This window comes from Podarcis erhardii, assembly GCF_964252035.2.
Source record: "Podarcis erhardii genome assembly, chromosome: 6".
In the NCBI taxonomy this organism is placed as follows: Eukaryota; Metazoa; Chordata; class Lepidosauria; order Squamata; family Lacertidae; genus Podarcis; species Podarcis erhardii.
The window spans coordinates 22,786,722-22,812,139 of NC_138510.1; the positions used below are offsets into that span (position 1 = coordinate 22,786,722).

General features: G+C 41.9%; 2 protein-coding genes across 7 annotated transcripts; one reads left to right on the forward strand and one right to left on the reverse strand.

Moving 5' to 3' along the window:
* Nucleotides 1-3,760: 3,760 nt before the first annotated feature.
* On the forward strand, nucleotides 3,761-11,576 carry TTPAL (alpha tocopherol transfer protein like). 4 transcript variants are annotated; one of them, XM_081868029.1, is made up of 5 exons: nucleotides 3,761-3,862; nucleotides 6,545-6,999; nucleotides 8,959-9,152; nucleotides 9,682-9,792; nucleotides 10,509-11,576. In XM_081868029.1, exons 2-5 carry the CDS (start codon nucleotides 6,561-6,563, stop codon nucleotides 10,782-10,784), a joined length of 1,020 nt encoding a protein of 339 aa, XP_081724155.1. In that variant the 5' UTR covers nucleotides 3,761-3,862; nucleotides 6,545-6,560; the 3' UTR covers nucleotides 10,785-11,576. The 4 variants fall into 4 exon arrangements, with proteins under 4 accessions (XP_081724155.1, XP_081724158.1, XP_081724157.1 ...); XM_081868032.1 differs by lacking the exon at nucleotides 3,761-3,862 and adding an exon at nucleotides 3,910-3,932; XM_081868031.1 differs by lacking the exon at nucleotides 3,761-3,862 and adding an exon at nucleotides 3,975-4,549.
* Nucleotides 11,577-13,641: 2,065 nt separating this feature from the next.
* Nucleotides 13,642-24,913, reverse strand: SERINC3 (serine incorporator 3). 3 transcript variants are annotated; one of them, XM_081867889.1, is made up of 11 exons: nucleotides 24,712-24,913; nucleotides 22,335-22,384; nucleotides 20,769-20,930; nucleotides 19,756-19,916; nucleotides 18,990-19,069; nucleotides 18,260-18,397; nucleotides 17,500-17,669; nucleotides 16,734-16,824; nucleotides 16,187-16,370; nucleotides 15,478-15,702; nucleotides 13,642-14,442 (listed from the first exon to the last, which is right to left on the reverse strand). In XM_081867889.1, exons 2-11 carry the CDS (start codon nucleotides 22,341-22,343, stop codon nucleotides 14,304-14,306), a joined length of 1,359 nt encoding a protein of 452 aa, XP_081724015.1. In that variant the 5' UTR covers nucleotides 22,344-22,384; nucleotides 24,712-24,913; the 3' UTR covers nucleotides 13,642-14,303. The 3 variants fall into 3 exon arrangements, with proteins under 3 accessions (XP_081724015.1, XP_081724014.1, XP_081724013.1); XM_081867888.1 differs by having other exon boundaries at nucleotides 22,335-22,387; XM_081867887.1 differs by lacking the exon at nucleotides 22,335-22,384.
* Nucleotides 24,914-25,418: the final 505 nt, after the last annotated feature.

Below are 25,418 nucleotides of genomic sequence, written 5' to 3' on the forward strand. Positions count from 1 at the left end.
GAAAAAGTCCAAATCGTCTGCCTGAGTTCAAAAATTAATCAAAGCAACTCAGCCAAACCCCATTAATGCTCCTGTTTACTTAAGAGGAGGCGGTGGCGCTTCTGCGGAGTCAGGCTTCAGTTCTGTCCTGGTGTTTATGATTACTTTTTTGCGGTCAGTGAAGGAGTCTGAAATTGCAGAGTGCTGCTGCCATGTTTTGGAAACGTTTAGGATCCTGTCTGGTTTCCAGGGCAGCATCAGAAGACCTCAAGGACACCATTTGCCACACCACACTAAGCAGAGCTGCTGGCTGCTGACTCAGAAGGTTCACAAGTCAATGTGTGATTAGCAGACGACCATCATGCACATTGCTCCTTCGGGGAACATCAGGAGGACTCCCAAAGAGGACTCTCTCCCCCAGCGCTCAGTGCTGCTGACCTGCTGCCACAAAAAAAAGTTTGCCATCACATACACACAATCACATTTCTGCCCTCTATATAGTGGTACCTCAGGTTAAGTACTTAATTCATTCTGGAGGTCCGTACTTAACCTGAAATTGTTCTTAACCTGAAGCACTATTTCTGGGTTAGCGGAGTCTGTTACCTTAAGCATATGTAACCTGAGGTACTGCTGTATTCCGTAACCACTGCATTCATCAAACACAGTTAAGACCCCTCTCCTGTAGCATGCCTCGCAAAGTGCATGTGTGTGTTTGTGTGTATCTGAGAGTCCTCCTTTTAAAAATCACAAAGTACCCCCACAACAATCAATCTGGATCTCGCCAGTTTTCCCCCTCCCATCAAATATCTTCTATAGCTCAGCTGGTAAAGCACAGGGCTCTTATTCTCATGGTTCTGGGTTCGAGCCCCACACTGAGCAAAAAAAATATTCCTGCATTGTTGGACTAAATTGCCCTCGTGGTCCTTTCCAGTTCTGCCATTCTACGATTCCCTGCCACAGTGAATGCAGGGGAGCACAGCACCAGAACTGCACTCAGCTGGGGGGCGAGAGGCTTCCCTCTCCTCAGCGGAGCGTTTCAAGGATGCTTTGACGCCTGTCCAGCCGGAAATGCATCAGGCCTCCCTCAAAGGTGTCTGCCTTTGCCTAAGCAGGCAGGCTTCAACTTTCCTTCTGGGGCGGTCAGGTGTTCTGGGCGGAAAGATGCAGTCTTTCCTCCCGGGTGAAGGCAAGCAGGCGACAATCAAGCCACAGAGCCTGAAAAGCATGTTCTCCATGCATCTGTTTGGTGGGCTGCTTCTTTCCTCCTGGAGTGGCCGACCGCCCCAAGAGGAAAGATGCAGCCTGCCTGCTTGGACGAAGGTGAATTGAGCTGCCGATACATTGCAGCTCCCTGGTTGCCGCCATCACAGCGCAGGCAGGCAGCGAGAAGGAAGTGCGCTGAGCTGGCAACAGCTGGGGAGCCGCAATGTATCGGCAGCTCAAAAAGTCTGAAACTGGTTATCGTGATGTGAACACCATACCGGTTACAGACAATGAAACGGAGGATCGGCCAGCTCTACTAAACACCATTTTTACGTTATGCTCTTCAGGCCTCTAGATTACTTCTAGGCCTGCCATTATGGTATCATTCATTCAGTATTTTGGGATGAGCCTAAAAGTGAATTTAAATCTATCCTACAGGAAGAAGTAAGTCTACAGTGGTACCTCGGGTTACATACGCTTCAGGTTGCATATGCTTCAGGTTACAGACTCCGCTAACCCAGAAATAGTACCTTGGGTTAAGAACTTTGCTTCAGGATGAGAACAGAAATCGTGTGGTGGCAGCAGGAGGCCCCATTAGCTAAAGTGGTGCTTCAGGTTAAGAACAGTTTCAGGTTAAGAACGGACCTCCGGAACGAATTAAGTACTTAATCTGAGGTACCACTGTATACTGTATGAAAATTGTACGCATTTGCAGCTCTGCTTCAATTTGTGACGTGCATTTGGCACTCTCTGCTGGTCAAATGTTTTAAGTGAACTAACTGGAACAGATTACAGCTGGCGTTGCCACCCATGACAGGGCTGAATCTACTACCATCATACCTCGGGGTGCAAACGCTGCAGGTTGCGCATTTTTGGGTTGAGGACCATGCCCAACCTGGAAGTATTGGAATGGGTTACTTTTGGGTTTCAGCGCTCGAGCATGCGCAGAATCACAAAATGACGTCACGCGCATGTGCAGAAGTGCCGAATTGCGTCATGCACATGAGCAGATGCAGCACTGCAGGTTGTGAACGCTGCGGGTTGCGAACGTGCCTCCTGCACGGATCACATTAGCAACCCAAGGTATGACTGTATGAAACTAAGGTAGGATTGCCATATTTCAAAAAGTGAAAACCCAGATACAAAAGTTGTTGAGATTTCTTCTCCCTTTTTTGGGGGGGGGGATTGTTGAGCTGCTTCTTCTTTTTGGGGGGAGGGGGAGAGCAAATTCTGGATTTTCCCAGACATTTTCTACAATTTCCGCCCAGACACTGTTTCCGGCAGCAAAATACCATCTATGTCCGGGAAATTCCGGATGCATGGCAGCCCTATCTAAGGAAGCTTAAGCTTCAAGGCCCTTAATCCACTGTCCACATCACTTAACAAAATCAAACTGATTATTTTTTGGTTGTATATAATTCAACAACCCCGACGTTTGAGAGTCAGTAGCACAGATGTTGCAAAGGTGGGATGTCACGGTAAGTTGGCTCTCATATAATGAAACTGTACTTGAATATGTTGCTAGGAAAAACCAGAAAAAGAGTATTTTGTAAAATGTGCTTCATGTAACAGGAGGTAATCCAATACAATCTGAAATGTAGTAGTTAATTTAAAAAAGAAATAAATTGTGGTGACCTGACATGGGACGGCCCCATTGAAGATAACAGTGGCTACTCAGACCTTGTTGCTGGTTGCGAAGGGGCCCCCCCATAACAGTTCAAGCTTCAGGGCATGGGCATTGCCAAGGGGGTCAAGTAAATAAATAAATAAAAATACTTAACTAATTGAGGTTCTGCCCCCACCCCAGCATAAATACTGGCTACGCCCATGCTTCAGGGACCCAAAATTGTAGGTCTTCCACTGACTTCAGATGTTTCACCCCACAATCTGATGGACCAGATGTTCTGGAGTTGTGGTCCAAAACAACTGGGGTGGAGAAGAATGCTTTAAGGGGTAATGAAAACAAGCACTGAGCCTTAATGTAACAAGAGAAGCTTCCTTTTGCATAACACCTATTGAGTCCATGCATATTGCACGATTACATTAAAAGCCTTAGGTCATGTTTCAAAGCCCTGCGGCAGAATCCGGACAACATATCCAACCCTGCCCTTAAATTAACTTTTTAAAGGTGCGAAGTACAAAGACGAGCAAACACACTAAAAGTGCCCTGGAGGAGTCTTTCCTGAATTGCCCTATGGCCAGTTTCTTTTTCTGCTTTTTTAAAATAAAAACAAATAAGAATAAATAAAATAAAAATAAATAAAATAAAATGATAAATAGAAAGCAGGGTCATTTCAAAGCAATTGCGATCCTTTTTTTAAAAAAAAAGACAAAACCCTACCTCTTCTTTAACTCTACCTTATTAGAGCTTGGATTCCCGTCCTTTCCTCTACCCTCCCTGACCCCGCGCAAGGTGGATTCTAAGCCCTGACATACATCGGGAACCGGAATTACGGCTCCGAACCAACAGACTGCGGCCCTTTGCTCCGCAACTGCGCCGCCTTCCAGGAATTCCGCGCATGCCCAGTCAGACACCTAATTTACCCTCCGCCCACCCGCGCGTTCTTAGGTTCATTCAAGGCGGGCCGAGGTTTGTGATGTCACGCGAGTGCTTCCGGGTCGCGAGCGGGTTTTCTTCCTGGAAAGTGTCCCTTCAGTTTCCAGTGGAGCTGGAGCTGCGGTGAGGGGCCGGGGAGACCGGAGGGCGGGAGGGAGGTGTCGGCGTCTGCTTTCCGGCTGCCCCTCCTGAGGTGGGAGCCCGGGGAGGCCTGGCGGGCGGTGGCCGGGCTCCAGCCGAGGACTTGGGCTGCCTCCTGGACGTCGCTTCGGCAAAAGCCGCGCGCGGTTTCCCAGGGAACTGGAGGCTTCCAAAGGCTACTCGCGAGGAGGGAGAGTTTTTCTTCCCTCGGGTGGGAGCGGGGAAAGGGCCGCTCTACGAAACTGGCAGGCGATTCAAGACGAGTAACTAGCCCCGATTCAGCCCATTACCTGGGTCACGTTCGTTAGTTCCATTGAAACATATGGGCATAGCTGCCAACTTTTCCCTTTTCTTGCGAGGAATCCTATTCGGAATAAGGGATTTTCCAAGAAATCCCAACTTTTAATGGAGTGGCAGACAAAAATGTTTGAATACATAGAATTGGCGAAATTGACTTATAAGATTCGGAGTCAAAAAGAAGCAAAGTTCCGAAAGGATTGGAGTAAATTTGTTGAATGTATACGGAGTAATTGTAAGAATTTAAAAACTGTAGCAGGATTAATGTAAATCTTGTGATGTGGATGGAGTGTAAATAAACTGTAAGAAAAGATTTGAGACATGAAAACTGTTGAAGGGATGGAAGGAAGTCCGGGCGCAATAAGGCGCAGGGTAAATAAGAAGACGTAAATTTGTTTGAATGTAAGAGTATTTATTTTATTTGTTGTTGTTACAAAAAAGCAATAAAAAGTATTGGGGGGTGGGAAACGGAATAAGGGATTTTCCCTTTAAAAAAGAGAAACGTTGACAGCTATGCATATGGGGCTTGGGAATCGCTCTTCGCTTCGTTTTGCCTTCGGTGGGGTCGGAAGTGCGGCTGGCGTGGCCTGGATCCAGCCTGATGTGTATGAAATTGCGAGGAGAGGTGCTTTCAGAGAAGGTGGCGGTGGGCACGCCGTACATCTAAACAGTGCGGGATTTACGTACAAACTAAACAAGCTATAGCTTAGGGCTCCACTCTCTTGGGGGCCCCAAAAAAAATTAAAAGGGAAAAACCTGGATGTACATTTCCAAAATAGAAGATAAAAAACAAAGTAAAACCTACATACAGCAACAGTGTTTTGTGTTGTGTATGGACCTATTAGGTCCATAAATTACCATATAACATATATTCAACACAAAAAACCGCAATAATTTGTTGTTGACAAAGGACAGCTGGACATATAAAGGGCCCCATTACCTTCAATAGCTTAGGGCCTCATCAAACCTAAATCCGGCCCTGGTCTGGTTCTATCCTGATGTGTACAAAATTGGGAGGAGTGATGTGCCATGCATCTAAAGCAGCAACACCTACCCACCCCAAGAAAAAGAATATTGGGGGCTGTAGTTTTTTACCCCTCAGAGAGCTACAGTTCCCAGATTCTTTAAGGTGCAAGTTCTTTAGATATACGCGGCTAGTCAGATTAATGGGCAGGAAAACACCTGTCATTGGCTGTGAGTTATGGTAGGTATATGGCACCTAAATGCTCAGTGGAAGCATAGCTCTGTTTGACTCCTGGATTCTGGGATTCAGTGTTGGAGGGTTGCTGCCTGCATGCCCTTGCTTGTGGGCTTCCAGGAAATGTCTGATTGGCTACTATGAAAAACCGGATAATGGACTTCATGGACCTTTGGTTTCGTCCGGCAGGGCTTGTCTTGTGTTTTTATGAGGGACTGTTGTAACATGCAGTTGTAATTCTGCCTTTGTCCTCACTTGTCTTCCCCCCACCCTGTCAGCTCATAACCTTAGGTTTGACAAGTTTTAACACTTCACATTATCAAGGAATAGTTACAGCTTTGATCCCCAGCACAATAACAATAGATTTGTCCATAAATTTTGGCATGATACTCATAGGTAGCCATTGGGTACTGCTCTTAAATAGCACATGCTTTCCCTTTCTCTCTTGCATCAGGGATGTTTGGCTTAATGTGTTGTCTAAACCCAGGCTCATATTTTGTCTCGCTCCAGATGAACCATGAGAAGAATGCTGTTATGCTGTGCTCAGGTCCTCCTTGTGGGCTTCCCATAGGCATCTGGTCGGTTACTGTGAAAACAGGACTAGATGGCCTCATCCAGCAGGCTCTTCTTGTGTTCTTATAAATTGTAAACCAAGAACAAGATTACAGCTCATCCTTTGTCTGAATGAGACAAACTATGAGCTTAGGTTCCTATAACACTCTTGAGGAAGAGACTTGAGGCCACAGTCTCCTCTCCAAGAGTTCACATGCTCATGTGTTTGCATTAAGCAGTAGTTTGGCTTACCATTCGTGCAAATTGAGTTCTGCATCTCTTTCTGAATATTGCATTTCTTAGTGGAAAAGCACCCTTCCCCTTGAAGTTGAAATGAAATCTTATATGCAAATTTAAGTGGTAGGTGATATCTAACAGTATCTTGTAATAAGCAATGGGGTAGGTGGAGCTATTCCTGTACAAACATTGCTCTGAATCAGAGCTGACTATAAAGAATGTTTCAGAGTGATTCTTAAGCCCAAATAGAACCAATAAATAGGTGTTTTATTTTGGAATTCTTAAGACTTATATGGAAGACTAGGTAGACGCTTCCGACCACTTTTCCTAGATGCTGTTTGTTCATAGTATTGTGTTGTTGTTTTTTATCTTCCTTGCAGATTTTCCCACTAACCAATGTCAGGAAATGGTGATGGCACCATTCCAAGTCCCTCTGTGGGATCTCTGTCAGAGATTGAGGTCCTGCCAGATCAGCCAAAGTATGTGTGCTCATTGTCCGCTGAGCTTGTCGCCAAGGCACGTGAAGAGCTGCAGGAAAAACCTGAGTGGCGGCTTCGAGATGTTCAAGCCCTCAGAGACATGGTGTGCAAAGACTATCCTAACCTGGGAACATGTTTAGACGACGCTTTCTTGCTCAGGTTCCTTAGAGCCCGGAAGTTTGATTATGATCGGGCACTTCAGCTCCTTGTGAACTATCACTGCTGTAGGAGGAGTTGGCCTGAGGTTTTTACTAACCTGAAACCGTCTGCTATAAAGCCTACCTTAGAGTCTGGTTTTGTCACTGTGCTTTCTCACTTAGATACTGAAGGACGCCATGTTGTTTGCATTCGCCCAGGTATTTTTTTTAATACTTCTCCCCCCTGCCTTTGGTTAACTGTTTAGGATTGCTTCTTGTGACTTGCTACCAAATTTGTATTTTTAAAAAAGATACAAATATTTCATTTGATGCTTATGCTTTCTTTCCCCTATTACTAATATTACTGCATAATCCAGTGAAATGCAGTTAATGACTTGAGAACTGTATCATTAATTCACGTACTTCAGGGAGTTCAGTTTTCAGAACACATTTTTTTATCTGTAATTTCTGTATGAGGAGATGGGATGTTGTTGTTGTTATTTGTTGTACTTATATAATTTCTAGAGGACTAAAATCCTACATTTCCTTTTGTTCCTTCCTGGCTTTCCATAAATATTTACTTTTTCTTCTTGTTACACCAGTCTTTTAAAGTAACACTTTAAATTGTTACTTAAATCTGAATTGTACATAGGAGACAGAATATGTTTTCGATGCTAATATAGTATGTTGTAACATAATATATGAGCTAACAAAAACAAACATCCTCAGTATTTTCAGGCATATATTATCATTGAGGAAATCACCAAAAATATTTCAAATTACAGTTGTGAGCTAAAACACTGGTGCAGACATATCTTTGAAAAAAACTCGATTTTGAGTAGGCCTGCCTTAAGGAGTATATTTTTGAGTATATTTTTGTATATTTATATAAGGAGTATATTTTTGATCTCTAATGGAATGGTTTGGACAGTGTACTGCTGAAGAAAGTAGCTGGGATTTATTTGTCCCCGATTGGTTAATCTACTGCTGTTATGTTTTGGGTCCAGTTCATTGACATTAGAGAAAAGATGTGGTGACGACAGTTTTATGGATCGAGGCTGACAATTTGGCCTCTTAGTAATTTAAACCTCCAGTCATCTTGTCCTGACCTTTGGCCAACACCATGCATGGTGACAGCCCAGAGAGAGAAAACCAGGGAAGCAATTTTGGAACTCCCGGCCTGTTGAGATCAAGCAGGTGCCTTCACTGTGCTCTTTTGGGTGCCTGCAAAAAAGCATTCTTGTTTTGATAAACCTAGCTAGGTGAAATAATTTTAATCTGTTTAAGTATTTTAACTTTTGTATGTTTTAAATTATTGTTGTGAATTGTTCTTGATTTTATTGATTTATCTTTTTGTAAACTGTTTTGAGGTTTTTTGGTTTTTTTACACGCAAGTTGTGTATAAACTTTATGCAATAAACAAATGATATAAATAATAAAATGTCCTACCCCCTTGCCTCATGGCTCAAACTCACCTTTCTCCTTTAGTATTGAGAGGGATATAATTAGATATCAACAAAAGTTAATAGTGGGTGTATATATATTAAGTTTGTCTTATTACTTGCTCCAGTATCTATATTCACTCAGTATTACATTTTTATTTTAAAATTGTTTGCATGGAATTTGAGAAATCAAAAAATACCATTAATGGTAATTGGGTGGGTGGGAGAGAGATGAAATCATGAGGATACACAAACATAAATATTTTATTATCGCATGGTGTTTTGAAACACAGTTCTTTAAGAGAGGCACTTACAAAAGCGAAAAGTTTTGTTCTTGAGGCTGCTGTATAACCAACTGAATAATCAACAACTGTATTTTGAAATAGGTTGGAGCATTAAAATCTTTATTGTTACACATCCTTGAGATTTTGTTCTACCCATACTGTTCTACCTTTTCCCATACTGAATAATACATCATTTTCCCCCAAGGAAAATGAACATCACCTGTCCTTAAATATATGTCCTGTTTTGCTCCAGAAGTCCAAGCACAAAGCATACAAAAAGATCAGCTTCTTGAAGCATCTGCGGGTTTTATTTAATGAAGAACTAATGTGAATTAGGACAGAGACTGTTAAAGGATGACTAACCATTATAAGACAAATAGAAAATTCAGTTTTGAAATGTACTGTTGGTTTATTCAGCTTTGCAACTTATCATCTCTGTCTTATAACCATAGATAGATGGATCCCAAGTAACTACCCAATTACTGAAAATATTCGTGCCATATACTTAACATTAGAAAAGCTCATTCAGTCTGAAGAGACCCAGGTGAATGGAATTGTTATCCTTGCAGACTACAAAGGAGTCAGCTTGTCTAAGGCATCTCATTTTGGTCCATTTATAGGCAAAAAAGTGATCGGAATTCTTCAGGTAAGATCTGAATCTATAAAGGGGAAAAAATAATTATATAACCAACAAATATTAAAAGCCATTTCATTTGACACAGGTACTTATGGAAATGGGTGGGTTTCAACAAAGGAGTGGAATATCTTTGTGAGCATAGTTTAGCTTTGAAACAGTCTTCATTTTCAATTGAAAGAAACCTGGATTTTAATTATAAGAGATCCTTATGAAGGTTCGAGTAATCGGTATCTTCTCTTAAAATATTATATTTCACCTTGGATAAGACGTGTGTGTACTTTAAAGTGTTACCTTGTGGTGGGAAGAATGAACAGCACACATTTGTTCTATAATCTTCACAAATATATATAAAAATAAAAAAATTGAATCTTCACAAATGTGCCTGCTGCCTACAGATCTTTTGTAAGGAGCTATTTTTGTTCTATTGTGAGTTCATACATCAGTAAATTAAATGTGTGTTTTTGAAAACTGGTAAAAGCTATTCATAAAGTAACCAGTATTTATAAACCTGACTGGTATTGTGTTGTTGTTTTTTTAGGATGGCTTTCCTATTAGAATAAAAGCTGTCAATATTATAAATGAACCTCGAATATTCAAGGGCATTTTTGCCATCATCAAACCCTTTCTGAAAGAGAAAATAGCAAATCGGGTAAGTGGCTATTTTTATTCATTCATTCATTTAAAGCATTTTAATCTTGCTTGTCAGCTGAAAATGCTGCCAGAGCAGCTTACATAACATCAGTAAACACAAGACAACCCTTGCCCCAAAGGCTTACAGTCCAAAAGACGCAACAAAAGTGGCTAATGTTGCAGACAGGCTGTTGTTCATTCATAGAGGTCAGACTAGCAAGTTGCATATATCTGTAGTGTAATTGTGACCAATGGAATTCTACTTGGCATAGCTGGAAGGGGCCTCCTCTTATCTTCTCCCACCTTGTACAGCTTACAGTGGCAGAGGAGTAGTGGCTGTTGCAACCAGGTGGGTAAAGGTAAAGGTACCCCGACTGTTAGGTCCAGTCGTGGATGACTCTGGGGTTACGCACCAGAGAAACACCATTTACCTTCCCACCGGAGCAGTACCTATTTATCTACTTGCACTTTGACGGGCTTTCAAACTGCTAGGTGGGCAGGAGCAGGGACTGAGTAACAGGAGCTCAATATGGTAAATTTGTTTCCTGCCATTCACCAGCAGGCCCCAGGGTGGGTCACAATTTAATATTAGGATCAGCCTGGTCTCTTGTTGCCACAGTTATTTGGATACACAATGTGAATTATACTCTGAATTTCTTGAAATTGAGGTATCACATTATTATTTCAAGAATAGTGAACCCGTGTTGTTGAAACTTCTGGGTTTTTCTTTTTCAGTTTTTTCTTCATGGGTCAGACTTGCGCTCTCTTCACCACAACCTTCCACCATGGATCCTACCTGAAGAATATGGGGGCACTGCAGGGAAACTGGATATCTCTGCCTGGAATGAGCTGCTGCTGGCCTCAGAGGATGACTTCCTGTATGATGCTTCTCTTCTGGCTCCCTCCAATGACTCTTCTCCTCTTGACCCACTATTGACTGGGGAGATTGATGAGAAGCAATGTGATGACTCTTTGCGAAGCTTGAAAACGCAACTCTATTCCTGCTATTAACATAGCAGTTAAAGCTTCCAAAAGGTCACCTTCCTGTTTACAAAGGGATTCTGAACTCTGCCTTGTTCTTAGGTAGACTGTAGCCTAGGGGTAGAGACAGCTGAGGGAGGCACTTTACATTGGAACCAAAGCAAATTAAAAAGGGGAAGCTATGGAGCTAGGTGAAGTTCTACCGCAATCCAGGAGAAGGGTGCAGTTTTGAGGCACCGTAAACGTTGTGGTTTCTTGACCCTTTGAAAACAGCCGCATCTCCTACGATTAAATGTGTCATGTGACTTAAGGAACGTTGCTAACGCCAAGGTTTTAAGCACAATTATTTGGAAGTAAGTTGCTCTGAAATTAATGAGACCTGCTTCCAAATGAGCAAGTTTAGGCTCAAAGTGCTAGACTTTCTCAGGCTGAAAAGAGCTAAAATGGCCAACAGTTTTGACAAAGCGGAAGTGTCATAATGCATTATACTGACTTTCCCTAGAGAAGAAATTATATTGGTTGTGTGATATAATGGTAGCTGTTTTACGGCAGGCTAGTTTCTAGGAGTAAATGTCGGGCTGCCATTCTGATACACTTTGGTTTGACACGCTCTGATTATCGCTATCATTATTCAGTTATTTCCACATATAAGCATATTCTCTTCTCTTGTAGGGGGTGTGTTACCACTGAGATGCAAACCTTAGACTTGAATCTTGCAGACAGGGTTTGCAAATGCAGTGGGTATCCTTAAAACCACTGAAATCAATGAAAGCACATGTTCACTCTGCCTAATAGAAAGCATTAAAGAATCTGTACACCGTTTTTATGCCCATACTTGAATTTGTACCAGGACCAACTGAAAGGGACAGGTAATTCTGCTTATTAGCTTAGCTGCCAGTTAATACCCTGCCTTAGTTATAGAATTCTATTACCATAGGTCTTGGTGGGGGGGGGGGTGTAATACAGAAACTGTCATAGTTGTAGATGTCTGTTCAGCAAAGCAAGGATGCGTGTTTAGACGTGTTTATTTCCGAGTCTCTGTAAACCAAATGGACAGGGTATTTTACAAGCACAATTTCTGTTTTGTAAATGTAACTATTTTCCGTTCAGTGTGTGTGTGGAGGGGGGGGGGATGTTATCAGTTGGACCTCAGTGCTAAATTGGCTTCCTTTTACAAAGGTCACTTTCTGTCCGTCCTTCATGGTTGTCCTTGTTAATGTGCATTAGTGCTTTATGTCTTCCTTTTATTCGTGGCTTATCTCATGTGTGTTTGGTCTTGGAGTTATGTACGCAACTTCCTCTTCTTTCAGTCTTGAGTTGTGGATTAACTTAGATATTTGTGACATCCAGCACTTCAGCCTGAAACCTTTGTAGAGATTGAATTGACTGTTTCATGTTTAGAGGGAGGCAGGTCAACACTTATTACCACCTCATCTTTTAGCACTTTCAACTAGATGGTTGGAGCTATTTGCGGAGGCTTTTACTTAGTGCCAACTACAGACCAGAAACTGGTGCTGATTGTAAATATAAGGTTTTCAGCTGGTGGACTTTTTGTATTGTCAGTGCCAAACTTGTATTTCCCCTCACATTAAAAAAAAAAAAAGCATAACCATCTGCCTCTATATTGCCAAAAGATGAAGCAATTTTGTGCTTGAACTAGAGGCCCCATTGATTATACTATGTGGTATGTTATCAAAATAGGCCATCATAGGCATTTGAAACAGGTTTTATTATTATTACTCAAAGCTTTTTACAAGTGTTCTGAAATGGATATACTAGGTGTAAATATTTCTTCTGGCAGTCACAGGTAGCTCCTGTGCATGTAAGAAGTGTGAAAACACGTGATACTGAATGATGAAGTTCATTATTGTGCAGAAAAAGGTCTAAACTCATATTTTAATTTAAACTGTCCCTCTAAGTTTGGGGCAAATTAAACAGCTAGTATAGTGTTACAGAAAGTTCAGGTATTATGTTTATACTAATGCACTAATTTTTCAAGTAGAGATATTAGCAGCTAATATATCTAATGCAGTGTTTCCCAACCTTGGGCCTCCAGCTGTTTTTGAACTACAATTCCCATCATCCCTGACCACTGGTCTTGCTAGCTAGGGATGATGGGAGTTGTAGTCCAAAAACAGGCCCAAGGTTGGGAAACACTGATCTAATGTATCCTCGACCATTATTTAAGAAATTATTTGGTCATATTGAAACAGTACCAGGCCTTAAGAAAGAGACATTGGTAACCTACCACAACTGTCAAATTGCCTTTAAGTCTAACAGAAAATGAATGATACTTGAATTTATACAGTGGGCTTGACAGGCACTATTAAAATTTTTGAGGTTTTTTCCAGAATAGTAGTTGAGGTGCTTTATTTCTACTGTTCCGTCAGTCAGTTTTGGCATTTTGCTAAGTAAATTGTTTCAGTATTTGTTTTGCCTTTTGCTGTATGTAGAAGTCAGGTGTTTGGTTACAGTATACACCTGTGAGAATTTATTTTTATATTGCATTTTATAAAAGGAATAGTTTAATTGTAACTTTATGCATGAGTGGATATTAAACCATCTACCTTAAGACAATATTTCATTATTTTCATCATTATTTCAAGACAATATTTGCTTCCTTGTTAAGTCCATTTTAAATTCCACGTGTATCAGTAACACAATGGGATTTGACTGCCTTCTAAAGCCATCAAGGTATGTGACGTGGGGGGGGGGGTTGGATTAAATTTTTAAAAAGCAGCTCAGGGAGAGAACAACTGATCTTCCATTCTGTGGTGCTCATTACCCCAATTTCCAGACATGAATTGATTTCTCTGAACTGTGGTTTGAAAAGATACACAGGATTTTTCATACCCCTGCCCAAAATAAAGAGACACTGAACAGGTAATTTTAATCAAACATGTTTATAGTGCAAATGCCAAAATGATGCACTGGCTTTTACTCACATCACAAATATTAGACAAAAAAGCACTTCAAATTATTTTAATATAATTTAATTAAAGCACAGTAGATACTTCATTTGGAATTAACTGACAAATACTAAAGTTCAGTAGAACTTTTCTATAAAATTGGTCTTCTACAGTGATCCAAAAATTGCTTATTTGAACTTCCCATACTACATAGCATGCTGCTCCATTGAGAAATCTGTATGTTAAAATGCCATTTAAACATGTTTTCTTGAAGTGGAATGTACACCTGCAGTATGGCTTTCACTTCCATATACTGAAGCATTAGAATAACTTTAAAATATATTACTTTAAGCTCAAGCAATTTTTCTTTCAACTCGGTTGCTTATACTACTGGCTTTTTTACGGTATCGAACAGCACAGCTGTAGTAGACTAATGGTAAAGCTAGCTTTCATTTAAACATATCAAAATGTACAGAGCTTAGCTTTTTGTATCAAGCATTATACAAGTTAGCAGCTTTCTATTCATCTGTATATGTTGCAGGAGAAATGGCTGGAGCCTTGGCTCCAAGAAGCAATACAGACCATTTGGCTTTCAGCAGAGAGGAACTTCATGTTTCTATGCTTTCAGAGAAATTATCGTTTAATTGAAGTCCCGATTAGGAAGGACAAGAGGTGCCACTAAGGTCCACAGATAGAGGAGGAGACAAACCCAGCTGGAGGAGATCTTCACCCAGACAGCTGGCCACTTGCTTGTCAGAGTTTTGAATTCGGCATCAGGGCTGTGGAATGAATAAATGGCAAAAATGAATTAAGCCATAACTTAGAGCCTAATTTATTCATGCAAGAAACTAGGGGTTAGGGTGACTAACAGGAGCATTGTAACAATGTCTACTCAGAAGTAAGTCCCATGAAAGCAACTGTTTCTTCCTGTCAGTGCCCGAGTGGGATAGCAGTTGATGAGATGTCATGCAGTTTGAAGCATAAGAGAACTATCTGGCTTAATGAGTTAATAGAGCTGGAATATTACAGTGGCTTAACAGGAAAAACAAAAAGAGATTCAGCTGTATGACAAGATATGTCATACAGACTGAAGCAGGTACTATGCCACTACCTTGATTTCAAACTTAATTTGGCTATGCGCATATTTATTGTACACTCAGGCATTCTAGAGACAGTGATAATTCTTTTAATTCAATCAGCAATGCTGGGAAACGAGACTACTAATATACTTCATTAGATACTTAAGAATTCATTACAGTCAGATAACCATCTTTAACTATGAACAATAAAAAGGGCTCAGATACACCAAGTACCCATCCTACTTTATAGAGACACAAGTCCTACAATTTTGATACATAACTAGAAGGAGCATATTAAATCACATTGAGAGTTGGAAGCTTCTGGCTTTACTCACAGGGTGACTTTAGGTAAGCCACACACACATGGAAGTAACTGACTTTCATTATAAAGCTGTCGCAAGAATACAGAGAATCCATGTAAAGCTCTCGGCATTAAAGCAATCAAAGAATACTATTATTCAGTAATTGTGGAAGATCAGAGAGTTTCCCTTGCATCTCTAGGCAAGGCTGGGAAAGACAATCTGAAAGCCTGGCAAGATGCTGCCAGTCAGTGTGCACAATACTGAGCAACATGGACTAATGTCCAACTTGGTATAAGGCAGATTCCTAGGTTCCCATTTTTTAAGAAAGTAAATTTAAAAATAGTAGTTAATATTTGAGATTATGATAATCTCACTGTACTTGTCAGCAAAAATATTATACTATCTGATTAAATCTCCACTAGGCTATTCTTACCTGTACCAATTAGTAAGAGTCATCATGATATACAGGGAGGCAAGGAACAGCATGAAGTGGAAGAAGGCATAACTGTACTGGACACCATCCTTTTCATTATCCGGGACCCGGCGAATTTCTCCATCTTCTACATCGCTACCAGTTCCGGTAGTATCATCCAAAATGACGCTGTCACTCGTTGACAGAGTCAGTTTGTTCACTTGACTGTTGTTGGAAGATCGGATACTGCAAAACAGTTCAAGGAAGAGGGTGTTAAATGTTTCAGATTGAATAAGAAAGTTGAAATCTACCAGTAAATTGTTTAGCCTTATTCAAAGTGCCCAAGAACACCTGAGTCTATAAGTATGTAATGCAATTCTACCACAGATGCTAAGTAGACCTGGCTACGTAAGCTGATTGGAAACGAGACCGCTGCTTTCAACTCTGGGAGGAGGAATGAATTACAAGTGTAAAAAATACATCAAAAATCCTTAGAACAGGTGGGAAAACTATGGCCCTTTAGAAATGGATGGACTACAACTCCCAACTTTCTTGACCACCAGCCATGCTGGGAAGAGATAAAAATTCATGGAATTCCGTTACAGTTGAAGTCTAGTTAATGTTTACCTTGATTCAAAACACAGCAGCTACCTGTTCATTACGCCTAAACCTAAGATGCGATTCTCAAAAATCTGCCTGAAGTTTTGAAACTACAGAGATCAAATGTTACCTGGAATACAAGAGACAAAGTACGAAGACTGTAAGTCCAACAACGCTCTGTGCATCCCACCACTGCAGCTTTTGTGGTCCAGGTGTAGGAACAACAGGTACAACAGCAGTTACATTTGCTGGGATGGAAGTAGGAGCAGCTATCTGGCTGATGATGTTCAGAAGACTTGGGTTACAGATGCGTTCTGGAAAATAAATTCCACAGATTTATAAAATAGTGCTCACTCTCAGGAGAGTTTATAGCCTAGTAATAAACCCAGAATCTCTTTGCCTGTCATAGTGAAAATGCTCTACAAAAAACTTGGAATTCGACCTAATTCTTCCCCCATCATGAACTCACAAAGTATATATGATTTCCAGATGTGAAGTAGCCAGACAAGAGATTATTTATTGCCTTCATACTTAACCAAACTGTGCATCTCTTAGAAGCCTGCAGGGTTCCAATTCCTAATACACTCAAAGATTCAGTATATTTTTATTCCTTCGCAACTGTCTCCACTACCATTATTGTTTTGAAGGCACAATTATCTGCACTTATGAAAGCTTACCAGGTTCATTGGACATGGCTGACCAAGTGAGGTACATCGTGTAGAGAGTAATGATAGAAGACTGGAGAAGGCCAGAACGAGGCTGGTGTTCCTGTTTGAGACAAGCAAATTTTATATAACTGAACTGTACCTGAACCATGTAGATCGCTTTTTTGTTTAACTCCATGTTGGTTAGCCTTGACTGGAAAGATTTCACTTTCACTACAACTTAAGGCTTCTGTACAGAGGGGAATATGAAGCATGAGTAGAGGCACAAGAACTACTTGGGGAACTGATGAGAAATATTTCAGTTTCCATGGGCAAGAGTTACTTTTCTCATGCCACCCCTACCCACATATATTATTTCATGTATTTTAGTACAGCCTCCAGACTATTCTTTCAATATCCAAAACTGCTTCTTGCAAGCAACTCTTCTATGAATGACTATGCAATCTTGCTAGTTGTGTTCCCCAGCCCTCGAATAAAATGTCTGCTGTCATGTTGCGTCTCAATGCAATCAGCTAAACATTATACTGATCCTCAACTAGTTGTAGTTCAGTGGCACCAAAACAGTACATTACATGACCACCATTCCCTCCAGCAATATCAGCAAGTGTTATACAGCTGTACCAAAGGGTTTATAGTCTGTTTTGCTCCACACACTCACCTACTCCTCCTGAGTGTTTGCAAGATAAAAACCACATCTAACTAAGCATATTTATACAAGCCCGAATAAGTCATCCTAACCTATATCCCTCAGAATAATCCAATGCAGAATTCATCATACCTGGACTTTTGGAAGAACTGATGTGATTGACACAGCAATGCAGACAAGCATATTAAAACTGATGAAAAACTTGTTCTCAGTACAGGCATCAGGTTTTGTGTAGAAGACATAGAAGAGCACAACGGCAATAAAGGACAGGGTGTAGAAAAGGCCAGTACATGCCAACAGAGCTAAAGGAAAAGCACATTTCAACGTTCAATTGTTAAATTACAATGCAGTTCTTCAAAAGATTATCAGAACACCGATTAAGACTCTGTTTCAAATAGGAAAATATTATCCCTCTCCTTCATGGGAAATACTGACATTCCGCAGGGCTTGCATAATATAATACCACAAATTAGTTATAAAGCATTTTCTTAGCTTATATGGCTGCCTTCACAAATTTTTAATAATAAACACATTTAGTATTCAAAAGTGCTATACAATCACACCAACATCTCACGTATTTCCTCCGTAATGAAAGAAGAGCAGCTACCTGGTTTGCTCAGAGGCAGGCAAGACGTTGGCAAAGTTAAGATTTAAATGACATATCCTTCATTCCGAATGTCACAACTTCTTATGCAACACCCAACACGCACCTTGCTACAGTGATAGCATTTAAGCAACAATGTTTAGCAGATGTTGTGTGGATCCCATTTCTTTCACTGGGCCCGAACTTCTTTTATCAACAATGCTGACACGCTGGCCAATAAACACAGTTTCATACTAAACTTCTTGCCTCTTGCTGATTTTTGCTACTCACTAGTTAAACGGCACTTACCAGCATACCAGCATTTTGAGTTTCCTTCTTCCATTCGTTCAACCCAGGATTCATTCCAGGAGTGCGCAAAATCAACAAGCAGTACCAGCTGGATTAAAATGAAGCAGAAGGCGCCACAAGTGCCAATAGCAAACAATGCTAGAAAGAAAAGGAGAATGTTATAATGAACCTCTTAACTTTTGACAACCTCTGGCTAAATATATTTAAAGGAAGTTATGGAGCCTTTGGGTGGAATTCAGCATCTTGCTATGATGAATGTTTCCTCCCCACAAGCATTTCAGCTTACCAGACAGAACTATCCCCGCTTTCTGTCCTCTGTACACTATTCTTGGTGTTCTCCTGACACCCCCCCCGAGTCACTTTTGGGTAACAGGGGTACACAGGGCAAAAGGAGGAAAGTCCTGTTGTGTAAACTTTGGCTTACAGAGCTCATTAGGTGAATCCAGCCCTTTATCTGCTAAGTGAGTGGCCAAACGTATATGCTCCTAAAAACTTTTGCATTTAATAAGCTCCAGCTCTTCATGAACCCAATTCTTTTAAAAAGAACAGTTCAGTAAAATACGAGCTGTCACCATAGTTGCGACTACTCTAAGGAATTCATATGTCACCCCCCCCCCAGGCATGAGCACAACTGAATTAACGCTTAATAAGACACTTTACTGAATACCAAATGCTTCACTTAATAGCAACAGCTAAGGGAAATTCTATTTCCTCATCCATCAATGCTTGCCTGTTGTGAAAGGTCCTTCTGGAATGTAAAATGCTCCAACCATGATGCCAACAATGGCAGCTATTTTGAAGAACCAAAACCTGTTTTTTAAAAAAACAGAACACTGATTAGAATAATTTCTCTTAAGCTAACAAAGTCAAGCACCTTTAAGGGGTGTGCCAAAGTATTATAAAGATAGGTGGTCACATATATGCCTGCATAGTTACTTGGGTTGCAATCTTAATCTCACTTAGCTAAAAGGAAGCCCCATGTCTACTTCAAGATATTCATGACATATTGTCTTTTTAGACACTGTACGTTTCACCTGCTCCTGGTAAGTAACCCCCTGGTGATCCCTTCCTAGAGACCCTAACCTAGGGGTGAGAACATGGTCCCAGATCTCCACCAAGGCCTGCCTGCTCCATCTCACAGGAGAATGGGGAAGCACCCAGGAGCCAAGGACTGATGAGCCCCAAATGGAAGTGTTAGGTTAACATCTCAAAGGGAAGCCCCATCAAAGCTGCCCACTTAATGCCTAGTATCCAGTGAACATAAAGCCCACCCTGCCCCACAAATGCTAGAATATATTTAACTGGACTTTGCTTGTTAGTCTATGAGTATCTTTTTTTTTAAGTAGAAGCTACTGGTTATACCTCTATTTTGCCTCACGGGGGCACTAGCTCCTACTCAGTAAAACATGAACATATTCACTTGGCCATTTTCTGTGCTTATGAGTTTAATGCTCTGGGCAGAGGAAAGAAGAGACCAGTCCACATTCCCAACCTACCCATTATGTACAGAAGCCCTTGGATCTTTACTTGATTTCACTTGTATCATGATTAGTGAGAAGAGAAAGAAAAACACCGCCATGGCAAAACTGACTCGGTAAACTGCTCTGTATCCAACCAATTCTTCACAGTGAACCACCTTATCACAAAATCCAGGCACCTGAAAGAAGAGAGCAACAAATCCCAAGATTTTTCTCAGCTGAAGCAGACCTTGAAGGCACCTTACAAAATAATAATAACACACCATTTTACTGAACTTTCGGCATATGCTTCCATTGCTCAACAAGATTTGAAATGCTGATGAAAAATGAAAGCTGATGTTCTCTTTGCACTACCAAATGGGTGGCCCACTTTATAGTATTTTGGGGCTTCATAAAGCCCACAAACTATACTTAAATCACCCTGTGTTATGGCAGACAGACTAGAAGTTTCATAACCCCTCAGGAGGTTGTGGACTCTCCTTCATTGAAGGTTTTAAAGCAGAGGTCGGATGTCCATCAGTCATGGATGCTTTAGTTGGGATTCCTGCATTGCAAGGTGTTGGACTAGGTGACCATTCCAACTCGTATGATTTTAATGCACTGACATAACACAAACTCATCTTTAATTGAACAGAATAAAGTAGGATCAGCTGAAGGCCCCAGGGCCCCAACCACCAACATGCAAAAGAGGTACACACCTAAGCAGGGAAAGACTAGTATTGCAGCAAACCAGAGAATCCTAGTGAAATAGCATTTGAAGAGATTGCATAAGGCGGCTAACTGAAGCTTAGCAAAATAAATCTAAAGATCTTCAGCTTATACATGGAACATTCTTCCGATATTAGCTGAGATAGGACACTGGAATATGAGTCCAGTCAAACAATCCACTTGCCCTTCCCTTCTTACAGCAAGAGTCTAATGAAAATACTATCATCTCTTATTTCAGTCTCTGTTGCATGCCATATGATATGTAGGTGAATCTGTGCGCCGTGACTTGTGTTACAAACACACGTCACAAAAAGTCTCAGTACCTTTTTCAGCTGCATTTCCATTCCTGGCGCCAGCATGATACAAGCAACAATAGTACTTAGTAGAAGCAAGAAGGCATAAATAAGTCGAGTCACCGTGGAGTTCTTGCTGTTGGGACAACAGCGACACAGCAAACATGATGCACCGCTGCACAGACATGGTATCTGTAGAATGGAAATGAAAATATTATCTTAAGTGTTAACTCCTACATACAAAGTACATACTGTGTATAGAGTCACATGAATCTAAAAGGTAAAGGACCCTGGACAGTTAAGCCCAGTTAAAGGCAACTATGGGGTTGTGGCCCTCATCTCGCTTTCAGGCCCAGGGAGCGGGTGTTTGACAACAGACAGCTTTCCGGGTCATGTGGCTAGCATGACGAAACCGCTTATGGCGCAACGGAAATGCCACTTACCTTCCCACCACAGTGGTACCTATTTATATACTTGCACTGGAGTGCTTTCAAACTGCTAGGTTGGCAGGAGCTGGGACAGAGCAAAGGTAGTTCACCCTGTCATGGGGATTTGAACTGCCGACTTTCCGATCCGCAAGTCCAAGAGGTTTGGTGGTTTAGACCACAGAGCCACCTGCGTCCCACTAAATCTATCAATCTATCACCACCATGAATCTATCACCACCTTATAAACCAGTCTAGTTAGTTTTTATAAAGAGAAAGAGTATATGGTTTAGCACTATGTCCAAATTGTGTACGTAAAATAATCATAAACCACAACATGTTCCTTAATGGCTGACAGATTTTCAGAATGGTTTGTGCTATTTCTCTACGGATAAACCATTCTCTAAATTTAAAATGGCTTTTCAAACTGTAACTTTGTCAGATAGCGTTGTAGTTGGGGAACCAGCCAGAGCTAAAAAATGGTGCCCTTTGCTACTGACCCCATCTGCACACTGGATCAAGGAGCACCCCTAACTAGATGATTTGTAGAAAACTCTTAGAGCCATACAAAAATAAAATTGAAATATTTTAAAATATTTTATAACAAGTTATATATCTGTGCAGTCACAAGAAAATAAAGAAAACTCAAACTGGTACATCCACAAACAAGCGCTTTAAGCCTCATGTTTCATAAAAAGAACAGTCAATGTCTGGCAGCCTTTTTGGCTGATTTAAGAGGGAAAAAGCAGCAGCTAGTTCCAATTTAAATTGTTGATTATAGTTTATCCATCTTGTTTTATTCTTGAATGTGCTGATTAACGTATATTTTATTGCTAATTCTACTCCTAGTGGAAAGCTGGCTGGAAATAAGCAAAGGCAGACCAGTGAACCATGCAGATACACTATGGGTTGCTACCTGAACAGATGAGTGCCTTCATCTTACAGCAGCTTTTGAGTAAACTTATTTCTAGTGGCATGTTATCAGTTCTCACAGGTACATTGGAATATCCCAGCAGCCACTTTAAGAATCCACAATGAAGTGGATGCTGTAAAACTATTGTACTGCATGTTTATTGTTAGTTGCACATGCCCACGACTCATGCCTTAGGTTCATGCACACACACACTGCACACTCCATTTACTCATGCCTGAAAACAAAGGAACACAATACCTTGCACATATGCACATAACTCTCTCTTGATAGGGACTAACTCCAAACTACTACTGGAAAAAGAAAAATAGGCAACTCAAACTGGTGGTGGCGAGGGTAACTCATTTCTACACTACTCTGAGAGGTCATGGAAACGCTGAGGAATATCTCAGTACAATTTTCTGTTCTTTCAAGCGCAAGGAACTGCTTTGCAAATGGATGCCATCATTTCAGTGAATTATGAAACGTTTGATAACTTGGCAGCACAAAAAGCTTACTTTTATGTAATAAAAAGTCTTAATATTTGGATGCACTTTGGAGGGAGTTATCGCTGCAATGTTAAGCTTCATGCCCTCTCTAATGACAAAAAATATGAAATCATCCCTTGTTCAATTGGCTATGACAGCTCTCCCTTATTTAAAGAGATGTTGCCTATTTACCATCACTTAATCTGAATTAAGCTTGCTTATTCTAATTGCCTTGGTGCTACTGCAGATGAACACACCTTCTGTATTCGAACATACCACAGTTGTGCTTGTAGAGATCCTAGTTCCCCCCCCAAAAAAATTAATAAAAATTTAGGCTGATCTACTAAACCCATCCAAAACAGCCAAATGGGGCCAGACCAAGAAAGTTGATAAAAAAGGACAGTCACCTAATACTGGATTTGTAATACCTGCTTACACAGGAAAAAGCTCATGGATAAATGTTAGCTGTCAACGTGCTGAGAAGGCTATGACTCAGCCAGCACTTCCTGGATTAGGAAATAACATCATTCCTAGAGATGAAATCACAGGTCTTGGCGAAGAGAGGAAAGAGAACCACAGCCCAAATGAACTCTCCTTCCTTGCCATAAAGACAAACAGTAGGCAAAAATAATTTAAAAAAACACAGCCCCCCCCCAAAATCCGATGTTTAGGACAGCAACCACTTCCAGAATTATTCTTTTTAAAGCTATAGATAAGAAATATTAAACATATGCCAAAAAAGCAATTCTAAAGTATCCCACAAAAAAGAAGTTTGAGAACCACTGCCATATTACAAGAGTAAAGATCCAAATACCCCATCCTGTTTCCGATTTGATGTTAACCTGCCATTACTAGTTTTCATCCATTTTTGTAATACTGGGGAAGCCCAGTACAGTATTGCAAAACGCCCTGGATCCTGTGATCATCATCTGAGGCCTTTTTTCACCACAAGAGTTCTGGAGCGTGGCAATATAAGAATAGGATGGCTCCCCCCTCCCTTTATGGAATACTCTCTGAAGGGAGGCTTGTCTGGCGCCTTCACGCCAGACAAGGCTGACCAACATTCTACATGGCCTTATAAATGTGTTGGTGGGAGGGGGAAGTGTTACTGGTTTGTTTTTCTTATTATGTATTTTGTGTGCTGAACTTTGTATCTTTATGTTGCGAACTACCATCTTTGGAGGAAGAGTGGTATACAAATCCAAATAAATAAATAAACCTGAAGTGAAGAAAGGAAACGATTATACAAACGAAACTGGATCGGCCTAACAGGGAGAAACGAAAGCATATCTACACAGAAGTGAGCTTGAGTGGGGCTTAAAGGTAAAGGGACCCCTGACCATTAGGTCCAGTCGCGGACGATTCTGGGGTTGCGGCGCTCATCTTGCTTTATTGGCTGAGGGAGCCAGCGTTTGTCCACAGACAGCTTCCAGGTCATGTGGCCAGCATGTCTAAGCCACTTCTGGCGAACCAGAGCAGCACACGGAAACGCCGTTCACCTTCCCACCGGAGTGGTACCTATTTATCTACTTGCACCTTGACGTGCTTTCGAACTGCTAGGTTGGCAGGAGCAGGGACCGAGCAATGGGACCTCACCCCGTCGTGGGGATTTGAACCGCCGAAAGGTCGGCAAGTCCTAGGCTCTGTGGTTTAACCCACAGCGCCACCCGCATCCCTTTGGAGCAAGAGTGGTATACAAATTCAAATAAATAAATCTAAAGCGAAGAAAGGCATGATTATACAAACGAAACTGGATCGGCCTGGTTCGGGCGAAACGAAAGCATATCTACACAGAAGCAAGCCTCGGTGAGCTTGAGTGGGCTTACTCGCGAGTAAAGCGGGCTTCGGAATGTGGCATCAAGGTCCGTTTAGGTCCAGCAAGCCAAACCTGGACAACGAGTTATTTGTCGCGGTATTTATAGAGATATAGTGCTCCTAGACATGGAGGTTTCGCTTTGAACCCCAGAGCCGCAAAGGCACCTGGGAACGTCTGTCGAGGCCGCCCCCTCAGCCTCTGTGGGAAACGGCGGCAACCCTGACACCCACTGGAGGTCAGAAACAGGGGACGGGGAACGACGCGGCCTACTTCCCTCAGTCCGGAAGCCGCCTCCCGGCGGGGCCTACCCGACCTTCTCCCCTCAGGTACTTACCCAGCTGGCCAAGGAACAAACCCCTAGCACGGCCCCCATGGCGGCAACGCAGCCCCTCCGCTCTCTGCTTCCCCCCGCGTGGACGCTTCCGCCTCACTCCGTCGCCTTCCTCCCCGGGCCTGGTGCCGCCTCAGCCGCTTCTGCCGCCGCCGCCGCCGTTGTCGTTGTTGGCTCTGTGGTCGCCGCCGCCACCCTTCCGGGCCGCGCTGATTGGCCGGGCGCCGCAGGCCCAATCATCGGGGGTGGGGTCTGAGCAGCCGACCAATGGAGAGGCGAGGCCCAGCCTGTCGCGAGGCCGGAAAAGGGGAAAAAACAGAAACAGAAAAGAAAAAACAAGAGAGGAGGGATGTGCAGCAGGGTTGGCGGTGACGCAGTGACCATGAGCGACGCTGATTGGCTATAAGGTTTTTAAAGGACAAGCGTTTATTGTCAGCGGTTGGCCTATTAGAGGTTGGCCTATCTTGGTCTCTTCGAGGGGGTGGGACGGAGGAGAAGGGTCCTTCCCCCCTCGCCTATCTTCAATGGGACTAGCCGTCGTTGGTGCGAACGGTTGCCTTGGCAACAGCCTCTTTAGAGCTTGCTTGGTGGATGGGCTGCGCCTGAAGGATGGCGTTACCCAGGACCAGGCACTTATTTCGTCATCTGCCTTGCTCTGCAGACTGTTGCAGGAATTTATGAATGGGGGGGATATCCAGCAGATATCATGC